General features: G+C 36.1%; 1 protein-coding gene across 1 annotated transcript in view; it reads right to left on the bottom strand.

The window, feature by feature from the left end:
* Positions 1–1072: 1072 nt before the first annotated feature.
* Positions 1073–14210, bottom strand: part of ptgir (prostaglandin I2 receptor) — a 56603-nt gene continuing 43465 nt past the window's right edge. Inside the window, exon 2 of the mRNA XM_073818482.1 lies at positions 1073–1351. Coding sequence (XP_073674583.1) covers positions 1073–1351 — 279 coding nt within the window. The remainder of the gene's footprint in view (positions 1352–14210) is intronic.

Below are 14210 nucleotides of genomic sequence, written 5' to 3'. Positions count from 1 at the left end.
GTTCTGCGTAATCACAATAGTGGTATAAAACAATGTGGATTTTTTAAATAACATTAATCTTTCATTGGTTTTCTGCTTTGAGACATCATTTACAGTATATAATGCTCTAGAAGTCTTAATAACCCGGGGTTCTCTTTAAAAATAAATTAATAATAATTAATAAACCGATTAATAACTTCTGTGAAAATGTATTTTTGTTATTTGATGTGCCTTCACTGTTTGACGCTTAACTGCTTCCCTCAGGTTCTGAAAACTAACCAAGCTGTGTGAATATTTAATGTGACAAAATGTTTGGTTGTCAGCTATTAAACAACTTGCTGTAACAGTCTAGCACATATTGTCACATTGTTCACTTTTGACACCGCAGTTTGGGTTTACAAAAAAGGGTGTCAATTTCAGAAGGACGTTACCCTTTAAAGTTTTAAAGTGATATATGCTAACCCAAAAGACATCAAACTGACATCAAAACGTTGATTTGATGTAAATTGCCATCCAGTCTGATTTTAAAATGATGCTACAGCATCTTGACCAAGTCTTGACTAATATTTGACCTCAAATTGATATAGAGGTGCCTTGCCGAGAAGTATTTTCCACCCTATATCATCGTTGCATATAGTTAACAACTTCTGCTAATATATCCAATGGCTCTGCTATAAATTATTAAGACTTCTCCTTCCATTGGTCTATTACTAAGCTGTAAGTTGGTGGTCAGCTTCATCTTCTTGAAGTTCATGATGTTCCATGCTTGGTGATTATTGGTAAACTTGTGGTATGTGCCAGTTCCCCATATGGACATTGGTTGTTTGTGTCTTTACTTTGCTTCCCATTTGTGCTCCAAATAATGTGGTTTACTTGCATGAAAGAGTCTGTTTAGTGATGTGCATTACTTAACATATTTACAATATATTTCCCCTCCATCGCCACTGGAAAGAAAACAGGTCCTTCGACATCCATGCTTTTCTGTTTGGTTCTTAGTACCACAAGGCAGTCTTTTCAGGCTTCTAAGTCTCATCGTCTTGTAGATATACCTCAGTGCATGCCGTCATCAAGTGCATCGTCGCTCATCAAGGCCTCACTGGGGGAGGCTGCAGTAGATTTTAGACTGGATGCTGGAGCTGTGTTTAGCATCTTCAGCCTCCATAGGGAGGGCCAGGGAGTTTTGAGCTGTGGTCTTCACTGCTTCTCTGGGGAAGCAGCAGTGGAAGAATGCCCGGATGTGGTGGAAGACCGCCTTACGGAAGATGATGAAGATCCAGGGGTCCAAGATGGGGTTAAATGCGGAGAAGCGGAAAGCCATTAGGTTCTGCTGATCATTCCCAACCGGACTAATAGCGTTCACAAAACCACAGATCTGAGGAGGAGAGAGAGAGAGCAATTAGAACAGAGGGAGATAAACAAGAACATTGCCAACTATCATGTATTTAACAGAATTATAACGTAATTCAGTGCCTTACACCCAAACAGCTGCGAGCACTTTAGTATTTGTTGCAATCTGAAATGTTTCGCATTTAAAATGACAGATCAGAATGGAAAATAATTTGTCGAAGTTGGACTTGTGATATCGGATATTTGCAAGTCTCTGAAGTCAAGTTGCAAGTCTAAATAATGCATCAAATCTGTTTCCAGTCACAGTATTATAATTTGCGCAAGTAGAAGCCAAACTAATGTGTGTGTAATTGTGTTTTGACACTATTTACTTATAATAGATGGCATATGTTGTGTCCTATTGTCTAAATGGTTGATTTTTAAATCGTTACACACAACACAATAACTATTTACACTATACACTGTATAATAATAACCACATGATTTCAGGGAGTAGATATAGAAAACATCTTTCTTCTTTTTTCGTAGCATGGTTTGTGCTGTCTGGAACTGTCAAAAGTACACAATTTCGAGACAAAACAAAACAAACCACGAGGAATGGCACAACCTCCCTGCAGAAACTATTATCAGTTCCACATTTCCTGCAATAAATATTCAGCAGATTCGTTTTGTGATTAAGGCTGTGCTCTGGAAAAACATGTCTGCTGGCACGGGTCGTAAGTGTTTGGACTAAATCTCACAATCCAACGCTATTGCTGTGGATGAGAGGAAACAGAGCAGATGGGGAGCGCCCCTTTCCACTGTTCTCAAGAGATCCAATTCCCACACTTCACCAGCTAGGATTTTAATTGTTGCGTAGGATGTAGAAAGATCATCTATCAAGTGCTAAACAGCAGTTGTTAAACCTTTGGCACAGAACTTGCACGAAAGTAATCAATTTCTTCAAATCTGACGTGTTCTTTAAGGGATGTTTCAAATTCCGTAAATTTCACATCCAACCAAATTAAATACACCTTTGCTACAAGCATAACACCCATGACACGGCACTGGAAATAGAAAAGAAATGTCAAAATGTGGTCATTGTGGAAGGAATTTAAACACAATTTTTCATCATCATACCGAAAGCAGAACAACATCCGCTCATACCAGTATTGTTTTGCTTTTTTTTTTTTTTCTCTCACCTTGTTTTAAAACAATATCAGTTGCACAACTGCAATGTATTATCATATAATAAATTATGGAGTGTCTATTTACACTAAGTGCAAATAGCCTGCATTGTTAGCAAAGGCTATTTACACTAGCTTCGCCTCACCAAAGCGTGGTAGGGTTAGACAACATTGCAAAAAAATGGCTGTTAAACTGCAGTTCCAGTGACATATTAAAGCGCAGATCGACCCGAGTTCAAATCCACCTTTTGCTGAAGTCGTTCTACTCCCTTTTCATGCCAGATATCACATCAGAAAGGCATTTTATTTTCAATAAAAATAAAGGAAATAATTGAAAAGTTGAAAATAGCGTGCCTCGCGGGAGTTTATCGGTTACGGATAGGTGTAGGGACAGTTTTATTGTCCCAAATCGGCATCCATTTGATAATTCTAATAAAAATTATAATTTACACTCAGTACGTTATTATTGTGTATTATAATGTACCACAGTACTAAGGTACAGACGTCTGACAGTATTTGCACTAAGTAGTATGAATAGTAGGGATGGGACGATACACCTACCTCCTGATTTAATACTATCACGATAATTGGGTTACTTTGCAAACCGTTTTAGTCATGTTTAGTCATGTTATCCCGGCAAAACAAATTTTACTTTGTTTACCGCAAAGTATATTTTGGTCATCCTATTAAAAATAAATTATGTTTTATTAACAAAGGAGCACAATCAGTGATTACCTAATTAACAGATGTGTATTTATACACCGCAGCCTTACCTCTGCACTGTAAAAAGATTTCACCAGTTTCAACTAAAGTCATTTCAACCCACAACAATAAAATTTGTTAAAATGACTTTTAAGTTGTTTTAAATGTTAAGGCAGCTGCTGAACTTAAAAACTTTTTACAGTGTGTTCCTTGACAGTTCTTTAGCATCCCTCTGCCACCCCTTCTCCACACTTACAACTATTTCGTCCTGACCAACACTGTAAAAAGTTTTCACCAGTTTAAACTTAAAAACTTAAGTTTAGCAGCTGCCTTAAAATGTTAGATCAACTTAAGTCATTTCAACTCACAAGTTAAATCAACTCATTTTTATTGTAAAAAGTTCAAATGACTTGTAGTTTTAAGCGGATTTAACTTAAAATTGTAAGGCAGCTGCTGAACTTATGTTTTTAAGTTGAATCTGGTGAAAACTTTTTACAGTGTATGGGGAGCCCTTCCCTCCGACAGCACGCCAAATACGCATAACCCCTTCTCACTTTATTATGTGTAAGTGAAAAGTCAAATTGTATCATTTTTAGGGATGTAACGGTATTGTAAATACCGTCGTACCGCAATAACAAATTTTTTCGATACTATCGTGGTCGCATGACTCGATAAAACAATAGGTCTTCTGAGAAAAGTTTGCTCAGGCGAATGGAGCGAACGGGAGGTAGCAGCGGGAACTACATTTCCCATCAGCCCAGGCGTGGCCATCATCCATTGCGGTCTGTTGTCGCTATAGACTGTAGCAGCAAGGAACAGAGATGGAAATGGTCGAACCTGCTCCGTCTGAAGTGCGTATGCGTCACGTATTCTTTTCAGCACCCATGTTAACGGATTAGAGCGTTCACACTGCACGCGGTTGCTGTCCGGCAGTACGTCCTAGAAGCGGTGCCTTTGCAGCAGTGCTGCGATCGTTTCGCCACCGTGACCGAGTCTATTTTTGGCTGCGCTGTCTGCGCTGAATTAATGTTACAGTGCATTGTTCGCTGTAAAAATTAACATGGATTGACACGGAAATGTACCATAAATGCATATAAATTTCACAGTCAACACGTGGCTTTTTGGCTAGGTTTAAAATAAGGAAAGGTGCAGTTTTAAATAAACTAGGCAACATAATAGATGCACTTGTCCAGATAGAAAAGTTTTTTAAAGGATTGTTTTTAATAAAGATTTAATGCAAAAGAAAGACTTGAGAGCCTACTGCACTGCAAAAAAATGCTTTTCTTACTTAGAATTTTGTCTTGTTTCCAGCCAAAATATCTAAATATTGTTAAATCAAGAAGGATTTTCTAGACAAGTAAAAATTATTGTCTTGTTTTTAGTAAAAACAAGTCAAAATTAAGTAATTTTTGGTTTAAAACAAGCTAAATAATCTGTCAATGGGGTAAGAAAAAAAATCTTATTTCAAGCAGACAACTAGATTCAGACAACTCATTCAGCTAAACTGATTTGACTGTTTTTTACATGCTTTAATAATTTTTTGTTACTAAAATAGTTACTAAAGTTTCTGTTTCAAAGTTTACAGATAGATGGCAAATGTGTATGCCATTGATATGTGCAGTGTTCATGTAAACTGTTTAATAAACACTTCTGGCACTTTTTTCGTGTCTCTTCATTAGTTTTGTTTTTCCTGAAAATGATTCAATAAATACCGTACCGTGCCATTCATACCGAGGTATTACCGTACCGTGAAGTTTTGATACCGTTACATCCCTAATCATTTTAGATCTTTAAAGTGCTGGAAATAGTTATGTTAAATACTGGAAAGTCATTAAAAAGGTGCTTGAATTTCTCTCTCAAAAGTTGTAGTAACCCTGAAATCATTAATGTATTATTATTTCTACCACAACACCATGGTTATAGTTAGCATTAATACTTTTCTGATGTAAGTCAGTGCTGTTTATAACAGAGAATTCTAGGCAGAATTCGAATGATTCTCACAACTGTTTTCATTGTGCGGCAAATTCAAACACTTCTTATTGGATCTCGCAGCACTGTGCAGTAAAGCTGTTTTAAGCTCGGACAAGTTTGTTTGCTTTGCGGTCTGAGCTCCTGAACCAGCCTAGGCTGGTTGGCTGGTTTTAGCTGGTCTTAGCTGGTCAGGTGCAATTTAGTAGCGTGGTTTAGTTCCGCTTTCGTTTTGTTTGTCATTAGATGTTTCTCATATGCAACAGAAATGGCAGCAGTTATGAGTTGAACAACGCAGCGGTCGCGCCAGTGCGACCAAGCACAAAAATGAGTACCACCGGCATGAAAAAATGGATTTTAATTGTTCCGTAAGTGCTAAACAGCAGTCGTTAAACCTTTGGCACAGAACTGGCACGAAAGTGATCAATTTCTTCAAATCTGACGTGTTCTTTATGAGACGAAATCAAGGGACGTTTCAAATTCCAGACATCTCATTCCTCAGTTTTACATTAGATTTCACATTCAACCAAATTAAATACACCTTTGCTTCAAGCATAACATCCATGACACAGAAAATAGAAAAGTAATGTCAAAATGTGGTCATTGTGGAAATGCCATGATTTTAAACACAAATTTTCATCATCATACTGGGAGACCAGCTAAAACTACTACTGAAAAATACAACTGCTCTAATAAGATTTACATTCATTCTAAAACATTTCTCAAAACACACCGACTTCATTATGAAAAAAAAAAAAGATTATCTAAAATATGGAAAATAAAAGTGCTTAATAGTCTAGTATTGTCACATTATTCACTTTGTGTGTATAATTTATTCAGACTTTAAAGTATATTGTTTTTCATTTTGCAACTCTGCCAAAGAAATTTCTCACTTAAAGTTTTTTCCCACTGCCTTTAAACTGTTGTACATAATCGACTGATTGTTTTTTCTGACATAAATGGCAAATGTCCAATAGAAATAATTACTATTATTGGCTAACAATAATGGTTAGCCAATAGAGTAGAATTTTGAACACAAGCGTCAACCATCAATGCCAAGAAAAAAAGTGTTTAGACACTCTAAATGGTCGTTAGCCTTCTGAACACTTTGTTGTTCTTCTTTTCTTGCCAAAAGATTGATAGCAAATGATATCCTGGCAATTCATTTCATTTCCCATATGTGGCTTTGGTGCTGATGAAATATCTAGATCAGAGACGCTAAAGTATCAGCTAATATTTAAGGTCCAGATGCTGCCTTCCTCTTAGTGAGACAACATCTTGCTTCAGAGCTTTAATACACAGCCAGATAAAACTGATTGCACTGATTGTTTTTCTCAGGTAACACCTGTGCCTTCTCATAGCACACTGAACCCTGGATTAAGAACTTTGTTTAACCCCAAGTAAAAAAAAAAGTCTTAAGAACATCTAATTGTAAATACTAGTTGGGGAAAGTTATTTTTGAAAGTAACGCAAAGTAGTGCATTACAATATCGCATTAGTTCATAAAAAAGGTAACTAATTTTGTTACTTAGTTACTTGTTTTTGGAAAGTAATGCATTACATTAAATTATGTGCTTTTTAACAGAACTTGGTTTTTTGTTTTTTTTTATAAGGAAAAACGCAAAGGATATGTTTTTGGGAACTGTAAAGGCCCTTTCACACAAAAAAGTGAAATTGAACCTGCGCAAATAGCTTGATTGAAAATATGACTAATCATATTGGCAATTTGTCCAACAAACCTCAGACAGAAGAGTGGACTAACTTAAATAGACTTAAACTTACAAAATTGTGTGTATTGACTAGGACTGCTCCCTAATAGTCGACTAACCGTTAGTCGATGAGAAGATGCTTGGTCGACAATTTTTTTAATCACTTTAGCCACAGAAAAGTCGCTTAGAAAAATAATCCAAAGGAAGTGGTGGACAGATCGTTAATGACTGGTCTATTTGGTAATCTGGCAGGACATCCAAACACTCACCAATCATTCAACGACCTCAAATATGGCTTTTCATCTGAAATATGTAAATAGTAGCAACTTTAGAAAAATGTGCGCTATTGAAGTGTCTGTGAGGAGTGTGGAAGCTGAACAGTAGTGCATTACAGTGCAGTCACTTACTCTTAAAGGGGTCATCGGATGCCCATTTTCCACAAGTTCATATGATTCTTTAGGGCAGAGGTTCTCAACTCTGGCCCTCGAGGTCCACTTTCCTGCAGAGTTTACCTTCAACCTTGATCAAACTTACCTGCCTGTAACTTTCAAGTAATGATGAAGAGCTTGATTAGCTTGTTCAGGTGTGTTTGATTAGGGTTGGAGCTAGTGTTGTCACGGTACCAAAATTTCAGTATTCGGTACCAATACCATTGAAAATCCACGGTTCTCGGTACCAATTTCGGTACCAAAGCAAAACACAATAACATATTAATTGAGCAACACACTATTTTTTATTAATAAAGTTAAACAAATAAAATGTACAAAAAAACAGTGCCATTCTTTATACTTACGTAAAATTTAGTTTTACTTAAAAGTTTTTCCACAGGTTAAAAAAGTATTTCAAGGATTATAAACATTTTAGTAATTAATCTATAGTAGTAGTAGTAATCGTAATCTAAATAAATTACAGGCATAAAAATGTAAACAAGCGTCTCCCAATAGTTTTTGTCATATTTCTGCTGCTGCTGAAAAACATCTGTAGCCGTTGTCTGTTTTAGAGTTCGCTGGGGTGTTTCATGATCTTCCTCAATCTGCAGCTGTAAAAAGAAAATATAATATATAAGTAAAGCAGTGTGCTAAGTCTGACCAGATGTGACATTAGATCATTGACACCAGCAAAAATATGAATTTTCAGTAAACCTCAGTTGTTATAATAAATTTAGATAAGATTACATATATTAAAACCAGTGTCTATCACAGATGAAAACTGCCGTATTAAAAACACTTTATAATTTTCATTTGTTAGATAACATCGCCTAACAATAAACAGTAGTTACATGGCAATTATTCTTCATAAGGTTAGGCTAATTTCAACATTTACTAATGCATAAAATCATGTTAATCTGTTATACATGAACAAACATGAATGATTATGTGTTTGTATTAAATAACATTCACAAACATGAATTAATGTTGTAAAAATATATTGTTCACTTACTCTAAGTTTATGTTAGACGATTCATGAATTTGATCTTATTTCTAAAATATTACCAAACTAAACAGGGGATAAAACGTGTTTTATTTGATTGTACTTTTATTCAATCCAAACTGCATTCATATTTATTATTAAAAAGCTTTTTAAACCTGCTAGAGTTATCCAGCCAAGAATAAGTCTAGAACGTTTTCTGACAGACTGATATTAAGGACATAAACATTGTTAACGACACATTTGTACATTATCTAACACACATATTTTGGATACACAGGTCATTTGTGTGTAAAAAATAGTAAATACATCATGTCCTTATTTTTTTTTACTCCAACAAAAGTTATAGGAGCGGTAAATATTTGAAATGGATTAAGTCCCAGCATATTAGCGTTAGCCGCATTTATGCTAACGATTCACTACACAAACGGTGATGTTTATTTCAGTCTGACATTCAAATTAAAATGTGCAATAATGTTCGTGACAGAAGCTCTAAATATGAAATTAAAATGAAACTTACCTTACTTGAACTCTTTCATTTGATCCCGGAGTTGGTCTTTGAGGCGTTTTAAGTTTGATGTGTTTCCTTCGAGAGAACCTAGACGACTTCCTTTGCAAATAGTTGTTTAATAGTTTTTGATGATCTATGATGTTCGCCTTGTTCAGCCGCAAATCGAAAATATTTGGAGCAAGCCTGGCTCTTCTTTGTCAACAAGTGGAGTCAGAGCCGCGGCATCAGCCGCAGCGCCGGTGAATTAATGAAGAGAGCGCAACTGCGCACCTTTTGTAACGCGTATCAAGAACCGGGTTGACCGGGTAGTCGGTACCACCGGTACCTAAGAAAACTTGGTACCGTAACGTTTTAATTTTTTAAGTACCGACTTGGTACCGAAGTACCGGGACTTTTGACAACACTAGTTGGAGCTAAACTCTAGAGTTGAGAACTCCTGCTTTAGGGTATTAATGAAAAGTCTCTAATATACTTTGGTTAAAAATTCTCAATAGTAGTGTAAAAAAACACCCTTTTACCTTTTCAAAATCATCTCTGCAAAATATCAGCTAATTTTATTCCATGGGCCCTTTAAATGCAGATGAGCTCTGCTCGCCCCTCCCCTCTCTGCTGAGGGATTACAAGCTGTAATGTTTACTTTAGCCGTGTTTTGCTGCATTTAGCCGCATTTATCGGCGAAGCTTGCCAACAAGCACATTATTAAGAAAGGCCATTTGCGAAGATGCATAAAAAACCCTTATACTCACTTCTGTTGTGGGTGAAGCTGCATCACGAATGATTCACACGGACATAGACGCATATGCAGATCGGGATCGGCCTTTTAATCCTTTTAAAAATGAAAGTAACGCAGGCCTCTACCTCTTAAGCGGCTCAGTTATGAGGAGTAAATGACTACTGCTATGTTCATCATTACATCCAACAACAGAACACCCGAGTCACACAATGAGTGCGTTTACATGAACCCTCTTAATGCGATTATAATGAGATTTTGGCAATATTGCGATTAAACTTTTCTTCATGTAAACGCAATACTTCGATTATAATAATGCGATTAATCGCAGCAAGCATAATCGTATTAACATAGGTGGCGCACGCCGATTTTAATCGAAATATACAGGCATGTAAACACCTTAATCGCAGTATTGCTGCTTTGACCAGAGTGCGCATGTGCTCGTGACTTCCACGAATGACGTGTCACGCACCTGCAGACAGGGACGGTGCTACACAGGGGCTAGGGGGTCTATAGCCCCTTCAGAATTTTGAATAGCCCCGGTGTAGCCCCCAAGCAGCTGAGATAGAAGAGTGCTGTCCTGTGCTGTTAGCACATATATCTGTCACAGTAATCTGCCACACGCGTCATGTGAGCGCAATTTCCTGCATTAGGCTACATTTAATCCATTACATAATCACTAAGATTGAGATGTAGTGTTCGTTTAATGTTTAATTTAAGTGTAAAGTATGCACAGTTCTGATTACGCATTCATATGAATTGTGTAAATGTTGAGCGCACAACCCAGTCTCACGGAATGCATGGTGCTGTCCAGTTTTGAAGTCTTTCCTTTGCATGTAAAAAGTTTTTTTCGTCGTCTTGTGTAGAGCCCTGAATAGGCCTAAAATATAGGCCCTAGCCCAGCTCTTGTCGAACAGCTTATCAAAAAACTTGGCAAGAGTCTGGCCAGACTCCGACCCAAGATCGTTTTTGGCCACTTCCCCCCAAAACAGCTTATTTTACTACTTTTTCAGCTATTAAAATAGTTCAGTTATAGGCCAAATGGCAATGTAATTATATTTCGTTTCAGTTTTTTATTAAGTTAATTTAGAAAAACGTTTGGACCATTTTTTTTCTGCTAAATATAAGTTTTTTATTTTATTTTTAACAACCAAGCGGCCAGTGGCAGAGTTGATCAATTTAGCCCTTTTAAAATCATCATGACTTGCCAAAAATAAAATCTATAGATATTAAACAGTTCAAGCATATCAAAATATTAGTTTAAACGTTTAACCTATATATCCTATCGTTTGTGTGGAGAGTGGAGGCTAACGCGAGCTTTACAGGAATGGAGGTGCCAGCGCGATCAATTGCATTGCAAACATCTTAAAATACGCCGACTTTTTTGCTTGTAAAGGTAAGAGTAATACATTATTCGTAACTGTAAAGGGTCTACGTTTATTTGTGTACACTCACAAACAATATCTACTTTTACTATAAAGAAAACAAAGACAAAATATATATTATATATTATTAATATAATATATCTGCCGGTGCACTTTGGCTAGCTTTTTTTTTGTGTGCACTTGAGTGCTTATTAGGCTATGTATACATATAATGTAAGGTTCATTAACAAGATTTATATGGTTTATTAATAAATGTGCGACTAATAGTCGCCTAATGCTTAAAATAAATGACTACTAGTTGACTTGATGAAAAATCTTTAGTCAAGGGCAGAATTTTTAGTATTGACATCTTTCCTCAGCTGCAATAAAATACGTTCAGATGTTCATTCATGTTTATTTCGTTCTTTAAGTAAATATGAAAAGATGGCTTTCCTAGGTTATTTGTGACTCTGGACCACAAAGCCAGTCTTAAGTAGCATGTGTATATTTGTAGCAATAGCCAAAAATACATCGTATGGGTCAAAATTATTGATTTTTCTTTTAAGTTAAGATCATATTCCATTTCAGATATTTCAGATATTTCCTACTGCAAATATATAAAAACGTAATTTTTGAATAGTAATATGCATTGCTAAGAACTTAATTTAGACAGCTTTAAAGGTGATTTTCTCAACATTTGAAATTTTTTGCACCCTCAGATTCTAGATTTTCAAATAGTTGTATCTCTTCCAAATATCGTCCTATCCTAACTAACCAAACATCAATGGAAAGTTTATTTAGTGGTTTTGTGGTCCAGGGTCACATTAGTTTTTTTTTTTTTTAAACAAAAAACAAAAAACAAAGTTACTCTCAATTTACAAGTGTAAACTTATACCCCGGTTTCCGAGACAAGGCTTAAAACTAGTCCTAGACTAAAATGTAAGTCTGAGCTGTTCCAACTGAAAGAAACTTGCACTGACTGAACTTAAAATATATCAGTACCTTTGTTTTGTCTGAAGATGCACAACAGAAATGTTTTTGTTTTCTAAGTCACATTTAAAAAATTACTTAAATTTCCTAATTGAACTATGGCCTATTCCTGGCTTAGTCTAAGCCCTGTCTATTAAAAACCAGGCCATAGTTTTTTTGGCTGTAACATGAAAATAATTAATCAGTGTCATTTTAACATCTGTGCATCCCGGTGACACTAGGTTAAGTGTAAAAAGCTGTAAACTTTTAACAGACATCATATCTGAACCAGATATACGAGACAAGCAGATCTGGGCAAACCTGCATAGTTTCTCTACTGGCGAGAGCTGCTACTGTTCTTTGTGTTTAGAAGAAATCTTGATCACGGTCTACAGCTGCAGCGCTGTGATGTCATTGTTTATATTCCATCATCCAGATGTGTTGAGACTCAACACTGACACCTGATACACTGAAGTACAGAGTCCTGAGCCAAAAATCCTTGATAGATTAGCACATTGGCGGCTCTATGTGCCGTTTCATCCAGCGATTATGGTATAAAACATTAGCAAGCCATGAGTGATGCTAATGACCCTGTCACTGATGAGTCAAACAGTTAAGTTAGGTTAAGTCGTCGGGCACATAAATTGCCACCCGCTACCACCAGCTCTGGATGTCATCACTCGTCAGCATCAGTCGTTGTCAAAACACCTCAGCAAACACACCCCGCAACATTTCCCTACATGTCCTTAGGACCTCATATGGTCCTCCACCACGGTGATACTCGTCCCGGTAGGTCGCAAATCACAACGTGGACTGTGCTATTGAAGTGTCTGTCGCTTTGGATTTACCACCCAAACTTTCAAACACACACTGTGGCATTTGTGTTTGTGAGAATGCGAGTTGCTCTCCAAAGGCAATTTATTTGGAGAAAAGTGCGGCCGGGAGCATGCAAATTAAATGAGCCGGTAGTGGTTAATTTGTTTTACAAGAACTTCACATGAACTGCACCCAAAACAAACAACAAAACCGACTCAGGTCTGCATCACTGCTATTCAAATGTTTGGGGTTAGATTTTTTTTGTTGAGTGTTTTAGGAAGAAGTCTTATGCTTACCAAACCTGCATTTATGTAACATTGTGAAATATTACATAACCCTCTAGTTCTCACGTGGCAGTCAAAAATGACCTATTTTATTTAATTTCAAAGAAATGAATATAGTATTTAGGTTTGATAATGACTTTGATGTATTATTTTGTATTTTAGTGGATTTTATGTCACTACATTATATTTATGGAAGAGTTATGATCCAATAATGATTCTTTATTCTTAATACTGTGTTGTTACCTGAATGATCCACAGCTGTTTTTTTTTTTGTTTGTTTTTGTTTAGTGATAGTTGTTCATGAGTCCCTTGTTTGTCCTGAACAGTTAAACTACCTGCTGTTCTTCAAAAAAAATCCTTTAGGTCCCACAAATTCTTTGGTTTTTCAGCATTTTCTTTCCAACAATGATTGAGATCCACCTTTTCAAACTGAGGACAACTGAGGGACTCGTATGCAACTATTACAGAAGGTTCAAACACTCACTGATGCTTCAGAAGGAAAAATTATGCATAAAGAGCCAGGGGTGTAAACTTTTGAACAGAATGAAGATTGTACATTTTTTATATTTTGCCTGAGTATTACAGTATATTTTTTTCATTTAGTACTGCCCTTCAGAAGCTAAAGAAGATGCTTAGTTTCCCAGAAGACAAAATAAGTTACCTTACTCTTTAAATTCAAAAAGTTTTCACCCCTCGGCTCTTAATGTATTTCGTTTCCTTCTGATGTATCTCTGAGCATTTGAACCTTCTGTAATAGTTGCATGTGAGTCTGTCAGTTGTCCTCAGTGTGAAAAGGTGGATCTTGATGAAATCATACAGTCATTGTTGGAAAGGGTTTAAATACACAAAAATGCTAAAAAAAAAAAAAAAAAAAAAAAAATTGTGGGACCTGAAGGATTTTTCTAAAGAACAGCAGGCAGTTTAACTGTTCAGGACAAACAAGGGACTCATGAACAACTATCACTAAAAAAATAAAAATACCCATTCAGGTAACAACACAGTATTAAGAATCAAACTTTTGAAAAGGGTCATTTTTATAAATGTAACTATTATTTTCTCTTGTGGACTATATGTAAACATCTTTTATGTGAAATACTTTACTCAGGTCAGTACTAAATAAAAAACAACATGTATTTTGCATGATCCCTCCTATTGTGATCAAATAATTAACGATTTGCAGATTCTGCAAGGTGTATGTAAACTTTTGACCTCAACTGTATTTTACAAAACACGTGTT

This window comes from Garra rufa, chromosome 14 (genome assembly GCF_049309525.1).
Source record: "Garra rufa chromosome 14, GarRuf1.0, whole genome shotgun sequence".
Lineage (NCBI taxonomy): Eukaryota > Metazoa > Chordata > Actinopteri > Cypriniformes > Cyprinidae > Garra > Garra rufa.
This window is presented reverse-complemented; position numbering and strand designations above follow the sequence as displayed.